The sequence below is a fragment of the Antechinus flavipes genome, chromosome 3 (assembly GCF_016432865.1).
Source record: "Antechinus flavipes isolate AdamAnt ecotype Samford, QLD, Australia chromosome 3, AdamAnt_v2, whole genome shotgun sequence".
NCBI classification, from domain to species: Eukaryota; Metazoa; Chordata; class Mammalia; order Dasyuromorphia; family Dasyuridae; genus Antechinus; species Antechinus flavipes.
The window spans coordinates 538390091-538410938 of record NC_067400.1 but is presented as its reverse complement, the minus strand read 5'-3'; the positions used below and the strand labels follow the sequence as shown (position 1 = coordinate 538410938).

Below are 20848 nucleotides of genomic sequence, written 5' to 3'. Positions count from 1 at the left end.
CCCTTTGATGAACCCAATCTACAGTATTTTATAGTCTCTAATCCTTTTGACTCGTTGTCCTATAGTTACTGATTAGTCCTTGACAAAACCCAATGATGGATTAATTACATTTACTTTCCCTCCCTGCAATTCTATAATATCAAACAGATATTAATGATTTTGAATGGGTCCATTACCAACTTATTTTACCAAGTAAGCTGAGTCCTTACTATAACAAGGCAAATATTTTAATGTTTGCCTTTTAATTGATTAGCTATCCCACACTCTATGGCAACTATTCCAAACGTTCTCATTTCTCCTTAAATCTCCGAAGGTATCCTTCCTCTATCATCTCAGTCTAAGACCTCATCTTGTATTTAATGAAAAATTGAAACCATTTGTTTAAAAATTCCTCTTCTCCCCATCCCCTTATCTATACCTCTTAGACAACTGGATTACACTATTACTTTACTCTAATGTCAGATGAAGAGGTATTTCTCCTGATCTACTATCATACTTAACTTGCTGCTTTTTGAAAATTTTAAATCCTGACTTAAGAGGGTTGGTACTCTACCCACTACACTAACTAGCTGCCCCGCAATGTGATTTTTCTAAAGCATAAGTCTGACCGTGTTACCTACTTCCATTCAACCAATGCCAGTGTTTCTCTATTATTTCTAAGATTAAATATAAAATCCCCTGAAATTTAAAGCTATTAAAAATCTGGCCCCTCATATCTTTCTTGTCTTCTCGCACTTCACTCTACTTCCACATCCCACACTCTTCAATCCATTTGCACTAAACTCCTCAATCTTCCTTCCTAGAAGACAATTTATCCTTGCATTTTCACTGACTATCCCAGAAACCAGACTATAAAGAGCTGAAAATAGAGGGGGAAAGACAATAAAAGCACCAATTCCAGATGGTTTTTCAAGAGATTTAGCCACAAAAAGATGGATGATAGCTAGTAAGGATGATGAGAATATGAAATAATATTGGTGAATGGAAGAATCAAGTGAAGGTTTTATGAGGATGGAAGAAAAATTAGCAGTTTATGAGTACTAAGTAAGGAGAGAGAGAGAAAGTGTAAGTTAAACTGGTTTACCAAGAAGTTGAGATGAGGAAAAGCAGGGAAAGTGGCTACTACATGGGTAATGGCCTGGGGGCAGAGTTTGGATGAAGAATAGGATCTGATATGGGAAGACAGGAAGAGAGGCAAAAGACCAATATATTGTGATCAAAGGAATTTCAGAGTTCTTACACATAGAAGTAGTATATTTCTGGGTGATAGCAAGATGAAGGTAAAGCTAAAGTTAATAAATAATAAGCTCACTAATAAAGTTGTCATATACAAAGATCAATATGGATAGGCTTTCTCAATCTTCATTTAGGATTTCTTCTACAGTATCCAAAAACACCCAGTTTCCCTTACCTCATTTCCATCTTCATCAATGATGGAGATATAGTTGGGATTAGTCTCATTGGGGTAAGATAAGAGGACATCATAGTGAGTAAGTTCAACTGAGTCGAGGCCAAATTCCTTCCACTGGGATTGAATTTGTTTTGCAAGGTCCAAGTTTTGTTCCGTTCCTGCCAGATGTGGGATGCGTGTAAAATTACTAGTTGAGAAAAGTAGACAATGGTTAAAAAAAGTTTGATTTTGAATTATCTTTATTTTTAATTCAGCATAATACAAATTAATGTAAAAATACTTTGCAATACTTAATTTGTCCCATATGGCTGAGTATTATAATCACTGTGAAGTGGAAACTCTCATCATATATGAGAAGTGAATTTTTCCCATCGGATTCCTCATTTTCTGGAAACATTTCTTGATTTCTATAGCAAGTGAGGGGAAAAGTGAGGAAGAGAGAGAATCTGGGATAAGCAGAATCTGAACTGGTTTAAAAAGTTAGAAGATTTTGGTTTCCTAATTCTAATTTTACCATGTGAATGACACAAATTCTCTGGCAATCAATTTCCTCAGTTGTGCAATGGAGCTCATAACTTTGCAGAGTTGTGTGGAAGTGATATATGTATGTTTATACACATTTTTTGCCTTCAACAGCTCCCTGCAACTTCCCATAAAATGATCCCAGATTAGTCTTTTTAAAATTTGTTTTATTCTTAATTTGTGAAAGAAAAACATTTCACAAAAAAAAAAATTTAAAAAAAGATGATTACACATACAGCTACAAATCTAATTTGCCATTTCTTTTAAATATATAATAAATCCATCATGTAAATTTCTTCTTTTTTTCCATTTTTTCTTCCCTTAGATTAATCTTCTTAATGTTCAAGGCTAATCATGCTCTTTCACTCTTCAAATAAACTTTCAATGACCTATATAAAGGATATATTCAGAAGATACCTAATAGTTCCTAAACCCAGAACAACAAATTTGAAGAAAACAAAACAAAATACACCTTCAAATCCCTTTTCCTTCTCGAATATGATACAGTGCTGGCCTTAATTGCTTTAAACATTCAGATCCAGCCTTCAGCTCTGGACAGGGTTGGATCCTAGAAACTATCATATTTGCTATTTCATTTTAAATAAGATACTTTATTATGATACTCATAATAAAGTCTTAGACATCTGAGACTTTGGGTAGCAAATGTATTAGAATGAAATAAATAGCAATGCTATCTTTCTCATAAGTATGTACTATTGGTAGTTTATAGATCATGAGTAAACCAAGTGCTTCTGCTCCTTGGGATCCAAAATCAGATAACATGTTAAGCAAAAACACAAAAGTTTTACATATAGAAATGCAGGTATAGATAGATTTATGTATGATATATATGAGGGAAAATAATCCAGTTTGGATGGGGCACAAAATGAATAGAGGATAATAGTTTTAGATTTAAAATATGCCAATTTATATGTTAATAATGTATATGCTAATTCTAATGCAGAATACTTTGAATGATAGTCTAAGGAAATTGCACTTTAATTCATTTGAGGCAGAGTGTCATAGACGGGCTTTGATCAGAGAAGTGATTATTGGATCTATACATCAGGAAGAAAATGTAACAGTGGTATGGAGAATAAATTGGAATAGGGAGGAAAAGTAAATGGAAAGACCAGTCAGGAAGCTATGTAAATGGTAAATGGAAATAAGTACATCTATTCAGATAGTCATAGTGGGTTAAAAAACAGGGGACAGATGGAGGAGTATATTACAGAAGTAAAATCAGAAGAACTTCATATATGTGAAAGAGCAAGTAAAGGAAGGAATCAAATATAACTGTTTCCCTGGGTGATTGCTTAGTGGGACCAACAATAGAATCTGAGCAGAAAAAGCATTTTGTTAATATATTTGGAAGAAAAAGTCAGTTACTCATAATCCAGGCCAGAAGGTGATTTTTTTTTTGGTGGGGTGAGGAAACAATTGGGGTTAAGTGACTTGTTGAGAGTTACATAGCTAGTAAATGTCTGAAGTTGCATTTGAATTCAGTTCCTTTTGACTCCAGGATTATTGTTCGATCCATTGCATCACCTAGTTGGATCTATCTATATATATTTAAGTCAAGATTTATGATTTCATTCCTTTAAGGAATTGCAAATGAAAAAAATTTATTCCGCCAATGCAGATAGGCAACTATTCTGCAATTTTCAATACTAGAGTGTTGTCTGGGAGAGTGAGAAGTAAATTGCCTAGAGTCACAAAACTCAGGAAACATGTCTAGAACTTTTGCTTTTAACTCTGAGGCTAATTCACTATCTACTATGACATACTGCTTTTGTAAATTAATCCTTATGATTGTTAAAAGTTTTCTACAAACCGTTAACTGTCACTAGCAACATTTGTAGTATAATATTTCCCCTATGTCTTACCTTGAAATCTGAAAGGTTTTTCTAGCTATTAATTGTATTTTAGTTGGAAAGTTTAGGCTATATATTCTTCCCTTCTCTTGAAAATAATATTACAGAAATCACATACCACAAACCTAAATTTTTGGCTATATGAAGCAAAAAAGAAATGAAGGGGCCCTTCTCCCAATAAGTTTTAGCCATGAAATTGCAAGAATTGCTGTAAAGCAGTGAACCCAAAACTTTTTAATTTAGATCATGTCCAGAAAAAAGAAAAATAATCAATAGTGCATTGTTCCCTAATAATCTCAACTAAGGGGCAATCTCAACATAGGAATTGTAGTTCATATGTATTTCTTCTTCTCTTACCAAGTATGGATTTACTTTTTCAGATACACATTAATATTAATATCAATACCAATACATAAAAACTAATATAAGATATAATTAAGGAGCAATTGTTCTACACTCTATTCTCCTAGTGTAACAAACATTACTTTCCAGGAATGCCCCTAATTAATTAGAGCAATTTTCTCTAATATTTTCAGCTCAAACTCCCACTCCAGTGTATTCTCCCTACTATTAAATATCTGTAAACAGTACCCCAGTTCTTTTTACAAGGGGATAGATAATTCAAAGAACACTATCTTCAAGACTAACTTTCTTCTCAAGGACAATAGACTAAGTTACTGCAATATCTGCACAATATTCATCCCATTAAGCTTACAGCCAAATGAAATGAATCATTTTATTAGTGCCTTCTGAATGCATCCCAGTTCTAACTCCATGAGTTTATGGGACTGTTCTTCACCACAGGGTTAGTAGAGAAGAGTCAGTTACAGAATGTCTGGGTATGCCTAAAAGTCCTTTTAGTAATTCTATCACTCAAGTACACAATATGTGTGCAAAAACCTATACTTACTAGCCAAATCCCTCTCTGCAGAAGGATCTGATTATAATCTTTTATCATTATATTTTTTCCTCTAGTTCTCAACCCTCGGGTTTATTTGACAATCACACTAAATTCTCTAATCTCCCCGTCAATTATTCCCCATTATCTTCCTTTCCGTTTTTGTTAGTTCAAACCATTTTCCCCCTTATCTTCTCATTTCTTGCCAATACCAAACCTTCTATTACTCTCACCAATTACTATTTTCAAATTATTCATATAGTTACTAAATGGAGTTGGAGCAAATTGATTATTTTATCATTTTAATTATTACTTAAAATGAATAATTTTATTTAATATCAATTGGGTTTTCATTTAGGCAAGGCAATGCTTTTATGCATCTCTAATTCATTTACTATGCCATTTCACCACAGAAGGTATTTCAAATCTTTTAATCCCTCATTAAATCTCTCATGTTTTTCCTCTCCCTAGATATCTGTCCAAACTTCACCACAAATTTCAATGGAAATAATTGAAGTCAAAAGGGTTTCATCTTCCTTTTTTCTCAAATCACATCCTTCAGATGTTTTCTACCATTATCTTACTCAACTCTGTCTATCTGAAAGATTCTTGACTCTGTATCAGTTTATAACTCTCAATTATAATAGTAATAATTTAAAACCCATACTTACAATAAAAAATCTCTATTTTTCTTTTACTTTTTCTTCTCAAATCAGAGAGTATAGCAGAGAAAAGTCAGAGACTTATTAGTAATCCAACTTCTTTCAAAATGTAGCTGACATTAAAGAGCAATACTTGGAATTCAGCTATCTTTAAAAAGTTTCAGCCTTTCTCCAATCAATCAGCAAGAAGTTGCTTTTTAAAAAATCAACTATCCCAGCCCAGTAGCTAAAGTTTTTCTGACAACTGAGTCTCTGGCTAAATTACATCATCTAGATTCCTTTCTGTGCTCTCCTTCTCCTATTCTGGAGATCTATTTCTGAAAACAAAATAAAAAATTATAAAAAGAGAAAAACATTCAACAAAACCAATGAACATATCAATAAAATCTAGTATTATAGGCAATAAGCCTCACCTGTTAATCTCAATTTCTGAAAGTAGTAATGAAAGTTTCTTCTTGTATTTCTTTTTTTAGACCAAACTTATTTCTCATATTTTCCAGTTTTAATTGTTTTGTAACTATTTTTCTTTCCATTTACACGAGTGTAGTTCTATATATTGTTTTCCTGGATCTGCTTTACATTGTAAAGTATTTTGCAAACTTTTATACAACATACAAAGGCTAATATTTGTATTATTATTTTAAAATGTATTACTTACCCTATTTAATAGTTTGTTTAAAATTTTGAAATTATTATAATAATAATTGAGAGTTAAAAACTGATAGAGTCAAGAATATTTCAGAATAGATACCTAGTATGCAAGTGATTTTAAGCACATGGATTTATCACTAAAACAAACAAATACACACACACAAAAAAAAAACCTATTTAACTTGCTATTCTATAAAAGGAAGGTAATATTTATAATAAGAAAGTTATATGTACTAATTTTTCAGAATACCAAAATTATCAGAGATTTTAAAGCAGAATTTTGAGGGTAAGTAACACGTTACAGAGAAGGAATCTGAAGGCCAGAAAAACTAAAGTATATAATAAATGAAAGACCAGGAATTCAAATCCAAATCCCATAAAGGGCTGAAACTCTGAATTAGACAAGAAAACACTTAAAGCTACCTATTCTATGTGAGACAATGGTACTATTAACATATATTTGGATGATGGCTCTCCTCACCATTGGTGCTTGCCAAATCTTTGGCAGTAAGGATTGGAGAGTGGAGGGAAAGAAGTGAGAGGCACTTGGTGGCAGGATGAGGAGGAGAGAGGCTGGAGACTCCAGACTCCAAAATCCAGGATACATCTTAGGCAAGTTGCATGACAGCTTGCCTGCCTCCTTCACTTCTCCCCCTAAAGAAAAAGGACTTTGATTTATCCTGACTCTGGCTGACCTTGAGGCCCTCCAGGAAACTACCCCATACTTTACAAGATCCTCCAACTCCAAATTCAGAATTCTTTACACTTCATCACACTGAACACGTTTCCATTTTTTGTGATTAAGTATCTCTACCTCCCTTCCTTCTCTCCCATACTTATTTCCACTTTGTTTTAGCCCATTATCACATTTTTGTCCCATTGGGTCTTAAAAAGAAGCACAGAAAGGTAAAAATTGTGAAGTACTACAGTTAATAGTATAGATAATTCAACATGAATGCAGTCCTTTAAATGTCAAGCTTCTTCTTGAATAGGTAATTCCAGATAGGGACATTTCTAGAAAGAACAGCTATTCCAACGAATAACAAGCTAAATCTTAATTTTCAAAAATATACTTACTATAAAAATGCTTTGATGTTTTCAGCTTTCAGTTCATCCAAAAATGCCTTCTTCATACTTTGTGGGGGAATCATGCTACTAACTTCACTGGTGGGTTTTGTAATCCATCCTGTAACACAGACCCAAATTTGATAATGAGTTGTTAAGACATATGTAAATACTTCTTTATCAGTTCTATAAAAATCAAATAATTTCATGAATTTTAAGGATTGATTATTATCATTGATCTGACATAATTTTGCTTCTGAAAGAAATACTAATTATATTATAATGTCCACGTTTGCCAACTCAGTGCCAAGCTATACTGGAAATCTATACTGGAAAAAAGACCTCTCCAAAGACCTTACCTGACAATTGTTCATTTAGTCTTTGCTCAAAGATCTCTGGTGAGATGTAACCTACAATCTTCCAAGACAACCCATTATACTTTCATATAACTAGTAGTGTATAAATAAGCTTCTTGCTACATCAAGCCTGAACCTGCTTTAATGCAATTGAACAACTATTGGTCCTTGTTGTCTACTCTGTCTACAAATCAAATCCCTTTTTTGCTTATGTTAGTTTTTCAAATACTTGAAAACAGTTACCATGGTCCTCTAAGATGTCATTTCTATAGGTAAAATATCCCATTTCTAAAAATATCATTCCTATAGCATGATATTCAGGTTCTTTTTTCACTCTCTCTAACTGTTCTCTAGCTTACCAATATTTTTTCACTCAGCTCAGGGCACAAGAGTTTCCAAGTCCATCATGATGCCACTTTTGATATAGTCTAAGGTACCATTTTTTTTGTTTGCAATGATATACAAAATTTTAAACATATTAAGGTCATTCTGTCAAAATTCCTGGGACCATACCATATACTAAAATTTAACTCACTCATATTTATGAAATTTTCTAAACCCAAAAGAAAAATGTCACTTTACTTAATTCTTCTAATTGAGTTCTGTCCAATGTGCTGAGATATTTTTAAATTTCAATTATATATCCAACATATGATATCTCAAATTTTACAATCATATGATTTAATGCCTTTATTCAAGTCACTGATAAAATTTTTAAAACAATATAGTACCAAGCAAAGATCTTTATGGCCCAGAAAAGAGGTGGGAACCTCCTTCCAAGCTGACATCCTTGAGGGTCATTGATTCATCAATAAGTACTTTTACAGGTCCTGTCAAAAAAAAGTTTGATTCTATATTATTTGAATTTCTGAATAATTCTTCTATCAAAAGAGCTCTTCTGCAGTTGACTCTTTCCTTTGATATTTCTTTTTCAATTTTTTAAAAATAGATTTCAAACTTTTTTAATTAGCAGATTTTAAAATGACATTCCAATAATTAAAAACATTTGAACAAGAAAAGTTATTGTGATTAATTGCAATCCAGCTTGTTATGATCTTGGTACAGTTTTGCATTTTACTTTGCTACAGCTAGACTAATTCTATGCAGGTTCTTTTTTCCCCATTATGTAAGCTCTTTTGATGCCCTAGGACCAAAACTAGCCAGAAAGGAAGATGGGGAGATAGTACAACAGGACCTTCATTCGTTGTCTGTTCTTAGATTTTCTTTTGAGTTTGAAAGAGGCAGCACAGTCATTTAAATGTTATTCAACCTCTTTGAGCCAACTTTAGTGAAACAGTTAAAAAGAATAAAAGATAACATTTGTGGAATGTGCATATTAACAGGACAGATTTTTCATATCCAAATGTTTCTTTTGAAGGCAATGATTTTTTTCTCTTGGGTTTCTATCTTCTTCAATTTAGACTTAGCAGATTTCTGAATGTCAGCCATAACTGCTCTGACAGATAGTTTTACAGACTACAATGTGATGGGCAGGGTACTGCAATAAGTTAGATCTCTAAGATGCTAAACTGTTCTTTAAGCAATCCTCTTGAACTCATTCTTTTGGTGTTACAAAGCTGTAATAAATGAAAAATTAGAGAATTCCCTCACCATCCAATTGTTATAACTTATTATTTAATAATTCACAGAATATTCACAATATAACTTTATTCATATATTATTGCAACATTTTAAAGGGCATTTGTTTTTAATTTTTTTAAAAAGTAGAATCCATATGTCTGACAAGCAATAACTAATTTAAAATTATAATGAGCTTTCCATACATAAGACTGTTTTAGTATAATCCATAGTACAAATACTGTCATATTATCTTAAAATATGACAAGAATAAAACAAAATTTAATTTTAAAAGCTTCAGAGAGGACCAAAGGATAATGAGCAATATTACTTCACAAGCTAAATATCAGAAGTGAAAGAAAAAATGAACCCATAGGAATCTGACATGAGGCCCAACCAAGTTAGGTTATCCCAACAGTATTTACAGATGATATTGGAAGAACAAACTGACTTAAAATTCAACAGATCTTCTGGTGCTTTGGGGGAAAACTCCCAGTGAAAATGAAATCCTCAGTCAGCACATATGTATCCACTGCTTTGGCATTTCTTTTACCACCAAGTCAGAGCTGGAAGGAATATCAAAGAATATATAGTATCTCTTGTCACAAAGATCTGTCAGTGCCTCAGTGTTTTCTATTTTACCCAGGGTCCCACTTTTCAATGAAGTCCCTACTGAATTCCAAGGTAGTTTTTTGCATATAAGAAATTCAGAATTTTGAAAATTGAAACTGATGATAAAAGACAGCAATCCACAATGTGACTGCTAATGGAATATTTGCAAGAATCTGGTTTTGTTTCAACATTTTTTTCATCATTGACCTGTATGAGCACATACATACTTAATCAAAATTTCAGATGATGTAAAGGGATATAGAAATCACTAGAGGTATGATATTTAAAAAGGTTTTGAGAGACATGGTTTCCAGGCAATTTAATCATATTGTTAACAAGACCAGTAGGTTATTAATAAAAGGATGGTTCATTTGGATATTTCTCCTAAAGACAATCTTAGTGGTGGACTCACAGTTTGCATACCTTTCAAAACCCTTAAGAGGCCCATCAAATAGCAATAAAGTATAATGGGTAACATGATTAGAAGTGGGCAATATTAAAATAAAGAGCAAAATATCTCTTGCATAGGGAAAGTATCTTTGTACCAGAACACTCTTAGCTTTATTTTATCAGTTCAAAGAATGTATATCTTTTTCAATGGAGATCTGAGACTGATCCCAGGACAGAGAAATTATCAATACTCAGACCATCCCCAGTCTTGGCTAACTAGGATCTGTCTCCACCTAAATCTGAGTAGAGCACAATGGATTTCCCCATTTTATTTCTTGCAAGACTGATGGAGTCTAACCAAGATGAGCAGAGTCAATGCAATCTCATTAGCAGTCATATCCTTCAAGGAAAAGGATCTGTCTCCACCTAAGTCTGAGTAGAGCACAATGGATTTCCCCATTTTATTTCTTGCAAGACTGATGGAGTCTGATCAAGATGAGCAGAGTCAATGCAATCTCATTAGCAGTCATATCCTTCAAGAAAAAGAAACTTTTCAAAAAAGGAAGAATTAAAAAAAAACACAAATTTTCTGAATATCTCTAAGATATTAGTTATTAACAATAATTTCTTACAGAGGTTTGATATTACCTCAGCAGAAGGAAAATTTCCTAACAACAAATTTGTCTAAAAATGTTATAATATGTAGTGAGTATGCCAGAATATTCCTTCAAGGCTGGATGATCTCTAACTGAAAGGGTTTGTTAGATGCGATTTGTGCAATAGATGGTGGTTTGTCTAATGAGGTTTAAGCCAACACCTTGTATCACATATCACAATAATCTACAGATAGATGTATGACATGTATACTACAAATTATGAAAGGTACCTTTTTGATAGAGATAGGGAAGGACCAAACATGACCAAACAAGAGATAGAAAAGATAACAGAAGGAATGGACAATTTTTATTATATGAATTTTTTTTGGGAAAGACCAATCCAGCTAAAATTAGAAAATAAAGTGGAAAAAAAAGTCTGCAACAAGTTTCTCTGATAAAGGTCTGATATCTAAGACATTAAAGAACCAATATGAAAATATAATAAAAGCCATTTCCCCAAAAAGCAATAGACAAAGAACATCAATTCTGATTTTTGTGGGGTTAACATTCCTAAAAAATAACATAAAAATAAAAAACTGTGAATGTTGATATACTAAACCCATGGGAAATAAGGGATTAGGTTTCCATGACCATGAAAAACTTTAACCTTTCACTAGAGATTGCTGAAAATATACTTTTCTGCATACAATTGTTTATAACAAAATATTATGATAATATGCACTATTTCTAAAATCATAAATATGGAGAAATTAATGAAAAAATTTGGAAAAATTAAAACAGTACATGAAATAGAACTAGTAATATGCAAAACACTTTTTCTTGCTAGTAATTCCCTAGAACTCTGTGACCTTTGTGCTTAATATCTCAATTAAAAAAACATTGATTTCAGACAATATTCACTTTTCATAACACAAGAAATTTATAATGTTATAACTAGTATTTTCATTTTTTTTAGATATAACTGCTAGCCAAGAGAAGCTACAGACATTCTGGCACAAAATTTATCTAACACTTTTATTTTTATACAGAGCTACATCATTGACTTTGCTTAGAGGCCAAAGATTAGCCTACGACAATGGGCCTAATTGCAATATAAAAAAATAGAGTTTTAAAGGAATAAATGAAAATATGCAAGAAATGCATGGAGAATGCTTTACTTAACAATAGTAGGGTAAACAAGACCAGAGAAATGTCTAGTAGTAGTAGGATACCAGCCACTCCACAAACTTAAGCACATTATTCCTTTTATTTTTTTCTCTACAGACCATACCTTATATATGTGCAGCTACCTACATGAGAATAAAAATGAGTGAATGCTTTAAGTCACAAAAGCCAAAATGCAAATATTGAGAGCTGACTATATGAATAAGCAGTTTTCAAAGGAAGAAATCCAAGAGATAAGTAGCCGTATGACAAAATGCTTTAAATCATCAATAACAAATGCAATTTAAAACAATTCAATGTATATGTCACACATATTAGAAAAATTATTTTATTAAAAAGGAAAATTATTATTCTTAGGGTTAACACTTTAATATACTGTTAATGGAGCTATGAAATGGTTCAATAATCTTGGAAGAAAATTTGGACTCATACATCACTCACCTATATATGACCTTTCACCTTACAATTCTACTACTAGGACTATATGTTAAAGAAATCAGAGAAAGAAGAAAAAGATCAATACATGGAAATCATTTCAAGCAGAATTTTTTAAACAAGAAATTAAACATAAAATGGATGCCTACAAAATGGCTAATGGATAAAAAAGATGATATATGAAAGTAATGGAATATTACTGACCCATAAGAAATGATGAAAGGGAAAGATTCACAAAAGTATTTGAATACATTTATGAACTGACAGTAAATTGAATCAGTTCAGGAGAATAATTTTATAATAATTACAACACTATAAAGAAAAACAAATTTTAAAGAAATAAGAATTCTGATCATTGCTATGTCTAACCAAAACTCCAGAGAAATAAATATGAAGCATGCTACCTACCACCTGACAAAGAGATGGGGGTCTCAAAGCAGAGACTGAAATATATACTTTCAGGTATAGTCAATATGTGGATTTTTTTTTTGCTTGAGTGTTCTTATTTGATCTGTTTTCCCAGTTGGGGGAGGGGATAAAGTAGAATAATAGAGGAATACTGACCAAAAAAAAAATAGTCATTTTAGCATTTAAAGGGCAGCTAAAGGGCAATATGAGTAAAGTATTAAGCCTGGAGTCAGGGTTCAAACTGGGCATTAGACATATTCTAACTGTTTGACCTTGGACAACTCACTTAATCCTGTTTGCTTCATTGTCTTCAAGTGTAAAATGAGCTGGAGAAGGAAATGGCAAACCATTCTAGTATCCTTGCCAAGGAAACTACAAATGGAATCACAGAGTCAGATATAACTGAAATGGCTGAACAACAGCATAGCATTTAAATTTCACATAAGAAAGATGAAAGAGAGTCAGAAATAGACAAACAAAGAGCAGGATAGATTTTAAATAAATGTACTCAAATTATCTACATTTGAAAAGAAATCCAATCTGTGGATAAGGGGGATTCATGGTTTCACAGGCAAGTATATTTTTTCTAATTTTCTTTGTATATGAGAATGCTCATGTATATCAATTTTTGCCAAGTTCAAAATAACATCAACAACAAAAGTAATTTTAAAAATAATCCAAGCATATCAGTGCATACAAAATACATTCTGAAATGTGATCTACTCAACAATTTTACACTATGTACTTTGTATTATTATGCTGGTTAGGTACAATAACATATGATATTCCTCATTCCAAAGATCTGAGAAAAAAACCAAAGGTCATCATGGAGACTGAACATGAAAACATTTCACTCACTACCACATAAGTATTTTAATCCTTAGCAAAACACACTGAAGATCTCTTATATTTATGGTACCTACACATGGTACTGGGTTCATCTCAACAACTTAAGCAAACCTCTCTAAAAACTCATGTCACATCCTATGTGCTATATGAACTCCATTAGTCTCTCCTATATTCTCAAGCTAATCACATTTACAATGCATGGTTTAGATGTTTTCATATTAATTCAACAACTAATTCCTAAAATATGCATTATGTTAAGATAGAATTTCAAGGGCAGAGGGGAGGAAACATTATCAATTTAATTCAATGTTGCTTGTATAGTTCTTGAATTGCTTCTTTTTGTCTTTTCTCCAGGATGGTAAATTGCTCAAAAACAGAGCTCGAGTCTTTTAAGTTTTTCTATCCTCCCTAGTCCTTCACTTTGCACTTAAAATACTAATAATATAAATAATAAATAGCTTTAAGGTTTTTGAAGCACTACATGTTATCTCATTTGATTCTCAACTACCCAGAGAGGCAAATACTATTATTATACTATTTTATAAATAAGAAAATTAAGCCTGAGAGAAGTTAAGTGACTTACGCAATGTTACACAGATAGCAAATTTAACTGAAGTGGGCTAAGAACTCAGGTTTTCCTTACTTCAAGGGCAGCATACTTGTCTGTGAAGCCACCTAGCTTTACACTTACATACAATTCCAATAACACAAGAATATATACTCAATAAATATTCGAGTTAACTGATTTTTCTGAATTTTCATTTTCAGAAACATTTGGCAAAAATAGGATCATAAAATATATAGATTTAAAAGGCAGTCAGGGATGAACTAGTTAATTCCCTTTACAGATGAGGAAACTGAGAACCAAAAAGGACAAACGATTTGCACCTGGTTGTACAAGTGATAAGTAGTAGAGCCAGAATTAACATCAGATTAAAAAATTTTTTAAAACCATTAACCTTCCACCCTACCATTCTCCATTCCCCACAAAATGGTGAACTGAAAAAAACTGTTACTAGCTATATGATCATTGGAAAATCACATTACTTTTATGGGATTCATTTTCCTCAATTCTAAAATTCTTAAGGTGGTAGATCACATGATCTGTTCAAGTTGCATCTCAACTTCAGTATTCTTTGACATTTAGTGATGAATCCATTTATTCATTATGACACATAATCTTCTGAATTTCATCTAAATTCAATAATCAAGCAACTGATAAAATATATGCACAATCAATTATTTTTAATATAAATAATCATATATATATAGATAACTACTTATGTAGATATATTACATATATATATAATTAGTTTTATATATATATAATCAGTTACATGACAGAGGGAAGAGATGTATATTGGGGTTCAAAGAACAACTGGGATTGTACTTTGGTGGGAAATAGAATGTATAAAGGAGAATATTAAATGAGTCTAGACATTTTTATTTCAACTTGCTTTCACTTGGGATTGACTACTAGAGCCTTTGTAGTAATTTCTATCTTTGGCCCCCATAGTCCAAGAAAAAAAAAAGGAATGTGCATTAGAACTAGAGAATAATTGGGTCTTTTTCAATCATTAGTAGGAAAATAAATCATGATATTGAATCAACATTTTTTATAGGAAAGACAGCTGAATAGGAAGCAGTATAAGGAGAGAAGAAAAGGAAGGCATAAAGAATTGTAGATTTACTCCACAAAGAATGGTAAAAGTTTGAATATTCCTATAATCTAACCCAGTGTTTGGAGTGCCTGGCACTTATCAGACTATTAATTTTTTTTATGAACTGACTTTTGGAAGTAGAGGAGAAAAGCTTCTAAAGAATAGGAATTGGGCAACAGAAAAAAGGATCTAGGACTGTAGTACTAGAATTTACAGTAGTATACACCCAGATTGGGAGAAAGGATGCTTCTGAAATAAATTTACATGGGGGAACATGTTTTTTCAATTCAGGGTTGGTTTAGTTTCAGAAAAGTTTACTAAGTGAAAAAAAGCTTTTTTTGGGAAAATGCTGTACATCTATGAGCATCATTTCACACTCTAGTGAAAGTATATGTTAGTATCTAGGTATCTTAGGACAGGTTGGGTAGGACTAATAGACAGAGAAAATATGATAATGCCCTTGGAAGGGATATTTGTCATAGTGAAGAAAGAAAGTGACACTGTCTATATTTACTTTCTAATATAAAAATTTTTGTCCAATAAGCCTCATAAGCATAGGCTTCTTTAATAAATGAGAAGTTAACTAGATATTTATCCTATTAGCAACTATCCATTCTTTTAAGTTGTAAAGGTGTTGTCCTACATTGGGAAAGAATGTAGGTTCCTCAACCAGCTTTATGCTAATGAAATTTTAACTGTATAGAATATAAAAGGATGAAGAAATATATTAGAGAATTCTGAAGAGAAAGATAGACAGACAGACAGACAAGGAGGTAGGGAGGAAGGGAGTGAAAGAGGGACAGGCACAGGGAGAGGGAATAAAGGAAGAATTTAATTTATTAGAGGAAGGGAGTAGAAGACAAAGTGTGTATATAACAAATGGATTAAGATGGCTCAAAACAAGAATAGAAAGAAAAAGAAACTGTAGGTTCTTCATTCTACCAAAATATAGTACATTTCAATTGCCTTATGGTATTAGAAAAATTTATTTGTAAAAAGACTACTACATCCCAAAAGAAAATCATGTAATAACAGCTATGTTTCAATACATCCATTGAACAAAAAACTGCTATGTATCACCAAGCTACAAGCTTACTTTAAAATACATTTGACAGAAAGTGATAGTCTAGTTCTGCTTTTATAATCAACACTGAAACAAGCAGATTTAGTTACCTAGTTCTAAAGTCTCATTTAAATGCAAAAATTAAGCACATCAAACTGAAATGCAATTAGACTCTCTCCTATTTCAAATGCCAGAAAGATTCTCATTCTTCCTTGTCATAATTTGTCACTTGGACTTAGGGAACTGCTATGACATCATCTGCCCTTAGATTAATATAACAATGATACACTCAAATAATTGTTTTGAGAATTCTAATTATTATTTATAAAGCTAAATATAAGTATGATCATGACATGACCTCAAATAACCTGCCTCTAATAATGCATTTTTAAAAAGTCAAGTCTAATCTGAAAGAAACAAAAGAAAACTTTCAAAGGTAAGTAGAGGGAGCTAAGAACAATGAAAAAAAATTTTTTTAAAGAACAACTTTTAAAATAATGACCATTAACAATTTACAGATGAAGAAACAAACTCAGATGTTGACTGACTTGCCAAATATCAGTGCAACAATAAGTGAATGAATGGGACTGGCACTCAGGTCCTCAGGCTCCAGATTCAATATTATACAAAGTAGGCAAAATGGTAATATAAAACAATATTGTTGTTACTGTATCTTGGTTCCATTTATATCGTTATTCATTATTTCATGAATGTCTAATAATGTTTTTCTAAGATCACTGAGTTCATCATTTCTTATAGCATACTTCAATCCATCACAACTTCTTCAGTCTTTCCCTGATTGATGAACACCTCTAAAATTTTCAATCCCTTGCCATCATAAAAAGAGCTGCTATAAATATTTTAGAGCATATAGGTTCATAGAGCACCAATCCTGAAGTCAGGATGACCTGAGTTCAAATCTGGTCTCAGACACTTGCTACTTATTAGCTACATGACTTTGAGCAAGTCTTCTTGCCTTTCAAAACAAAATAAAACACAAAAACATGTAGGTTCTTTTTATTTCCCCCTCCCCAATCATCTTAGGAAACAGACCCAGTGTTTCAGAATCAAAGTTTTATTTTAAAATGGTTTTAAGAACTTTGAGTGACTAAGACATTTTGACTTGTGTGTGTGTGTGTGTGTATGTGTGTATATATACCCAAATTAACTACAAAGGATAAATGAAGGAAAATGCTATCTGCTTCCAGAGAAAGAGCTGATAAATAGAACTATGTATAAAATGATTTTGCATATACATGTGTATGTATGTGTATACATATACACATACATACTTGTGTCTAATTATAATCATCTTTAGGGTGAGGGAAGAAAGAAAAAAGGGGGAAAAGTTACATGGTAATTTTATAATATATTTTAAAGGATAGCAAGTTTTATGTAATAGATTTTTAGTTTTATGTACAATTATCTTTTTATCATATTATTCCTTTTCTTAAAACTAAACAGAAAAAAGAAATATAGGCTACTACCAAAGAGACCCTCAGAAGCTTACACTGCAAGCATTTTGCTTCTCTTCCTTTTCTCTTGTTTTTATAAAGTATAGATATATAGTTATTTGGATATTTGAAAAGGAAGATCAGAAGAAGTAGATTTTGAATACCTAGTCCCCAGAAAGTTACGTTATCTGATCAACAAAAAAACTCTCCACACAAATCTGTCTGATATGAGCACAGTGTTCTACCCAATAATGCCCTTAGGAAAGACAGGAGAATAGAAGGGAGGGATGAGAAGAGAAAAAAAAGTAGATGGTTCTTTTTGAATCCTCTTTTCTCTGTATATCCTCATCTCATATCTTCCCATGGAGTTAATTATTTTCTCAATGTAAATTTTTCTCAGATCTATATATACAGCTTCACTCTTCTGATTTCCAGTTCTATACTACTAGCTACTGGACAACTCCAACTTGATGTCCTGTGGACAGTTCTGACTTAGCTGGTCCAAAACTCCATTGATTATCTTGTTTCCTTTTAGAAGGGAAGCTTGTTTGGTATGAAAATTAGGGGATAAGTATTATATCTACACTTCTATTAATATATGGAATTCCTAGACATGAAAATGCCCTGATTTGGTTAGGATTATTGAGATCTAATATAAGAGGCTGAACCTGATACTAAGTCTTTCTAGAAACTTCTGAAGTTCACTATCTATTCACCAGGCCACTATGATTCTCAGGCAAAATAGAATTGATAGAACAGTCTTTCATTTCATTTTCTGAACTGTGTCTCCATCCTAAAACAAGTTAGTTAAATCTGCTTTCAAATAATGATCTGATACCACTGGGGAAGGGATATCTCATATAGGGAGGGATATCTCTCAGATTCTAGCAATAATTTGCATCTGTAATCCTGGCAAGAATTTGTAATTAAAACTTCATCTGTAATTGGGTAATTAAAAGATTATATCTTTAGAAAATAATTGCAAATATGATTGCTGCAATAGAGTAGGTGGAAGGCTGAAGGAAAGGAGTTCTTGCTTCGGATTTAGATTGTATTCTCTTAAGTCTAACCTGGTTCATTCTAAATCAAAATAATGTGCAAGTCTATTTATCAATCATTAATTAGGTATCTGTTGTGTGCGAGGCACTACAGTGGGTTGTAACCAAACCATCACACTGATTTATCTTAGATTTAAGAGGCATATGAAAGTAATGAACTAGGTAATGATAATATGATATTTATATAGCACTTTTCTCTGCATTTATCATTTTACCTAAGCTTCATACAGTCTTGTGGAATGAGTATTACAGTAGTATTATTCTTATTTTACAATTAAAGTAGCTAAGATTTAGAGATCCACCAAGCTACTAACTGTGGGCGGTGGAATATGAACTTAGATCTTTCTGAGACTAAAGTCCACTCCTCTATTCTATTATCTTAAGGGTTCTTCCAGAATTAACATTCTCTGGCTCTCAAAGACTGCAGTTTTGAATCACAGCCGGTAAGACATTGGAATTTCAGAATTTTTACTTAATGATAAGTACCTAAGCACTAAAAGCATTAAAGACTTTTAAAGATCAGGAAAAATTCCTACAGTTTCATACGATCTCCCTTTACTTCCAATGAAGAAACTTGATTTAAAGAGATATGACAAGGGTCTCTAAAGCCCTGAAGGAGTGGCTACAAGTAAGCCAGCTGCCAAGCATACATTTTCACAAACCCAGAATATTGTAGCTAACAAGTGTATCAGTGAATGCAAAAAGGGCCACTCAGTGTGTATGTTCCATAGGTGTAGCATCTGCTCTAGTCATTCCTGAAAAGCAGGCTGGGCCTCGAATGCACAAGTACTAAAATCGAGGGGGCTCCCGATCAGTTAGTTACTGGATAAGAGACATCACGGACTCAGAGACAGAATGAGCTAACTCCATGATCCTTAGCCAAGGCCGAGGATGGTAAATGGCACGCCCAAATCACACAGGTATCGTTTGGAATTATGGCATTCTGACTCACTTACAGTACACGACCCCGCCTCACAGAAGGGCTCTACAGCCGTGTGTAATTGCTAATTTTTTTGTCTCTAATAGCTCGGGAGAGTTTAAGGATGCAACAATTCATTTTGGGAGGGGTAGAAAGGAGGAGGAGAGGATGCAAGTCTATAACTATCCTCGTATAAACCTCGGGCTGATTGTCCTTTTAAAATCCCTACTCCTTTCCCCTACTCCACTTCCTAAAGATAAAGAGGTTGAGCTAACTGATTAAATCCCATGAGATGATGGGGGAAATTGGACCTGCAACCCAGCCCGAGGGGCATTCTGGCTGCGGGCGCCTACCGAAAAAAAAGCCGAGCAGGAATAGGCTGACCGCCACCCCCAGGGTCCCTGCACACAGGCGGTAAGGGTTCCTACGCAACGCCACCTCCACCGTATTCTGAAGCGGAGTCCACATTGTCCTTCTCCTCCTCCTCCTCCTTCTCCTTCTTCTCCAATCTTCCTCCAGGTTCTCCGGGGGGTGGGGCAGCCGCAGCCGCTGCTGATGCTGATGCTGAGGGCCTGTCCGCGCGTTTCTCCCTCTCCCCTGTACTCTGACCCTCCCCTCGACTACCCGGCCCACTTCTTAGTGGGGCCAAATTCTTTGGAGAAGAGCCTGGGCTCTAGAGCCAGCTGGCCTGCGTGTGCGCCTGCCCTTTTGCTACTCGTGGGTTCGTTTGGGCTGAGTCTCCATGCTTAAAAAAAAAAAAAAAAAAAAGGCACAACCTTTCCTGCTCTTTCCATCCTTTAGCCCATCACAGATTGACTTGTGGACTGGAAGTAACCCGCCTCGGAAAAAGGCGGAGTGATCCTACTGTTGCTTCTTAAGGAGGAATTCAAGCACTCTAACAAGTGGTAGCAAAAATAAAGCAACCAATCCGTGAAATCGGCCAATGCTCCCTTTAAACATCCATCCATCCATCTGCCTGCCTACCTATCAGCCATCTCATTAGATATAAATAGATAGATAGGTAGGGTACTTACATATATAGTTTGATTTCCTCTCTTTTGATAAAGGTGAAAGCCTTTGCATGGTCTTGTTTCTTGTTCTTTACATACAATCCTTAGTATCCCATCTCCAGTCCTTTGAACTGGCTAATCGCCAGTGGAACTTTCACTCCATACCTACACCTCTTGGAAAAGTTAAATTT

The 20848-nt window shown here is 33.4% G+C and overlaps 1 protein-coding gene across 1 annotated transcript in view; it reads right to left on the bottom strand.

Annotated features, from left to right (window-relative positions):
* The window catches only part of LOC127555168 (Putative N-acetylated-alpha-linked acidic dipeptidase), a 79966-nt gene extending 59473 nt beyond the window's left edge, over positions 1-20493 (bottom strand). Inside the window, exons 1-3 of the mRNA XM_051987305.1 lie at positions 20001-20493; positions 7096-7204; positions 1412-1598 (exon numbers count right to left, since the gene is read on the bottom strand). Of these exons, the coding sequence (XP_051843265.1) occupies positions 1412-1598; positions 7096-7204; positions 20001-20115 (411 nt within the window). The 5' untranslated portion in view covers positions 20116-20493. The remainder of the gene's footprint in view (positions 1-1411; positions 1599-7095; positions 7205-20000) is intronic.
* Between the last annotated feature and the right edge of the window lie 355 nt (positions 20494-20848).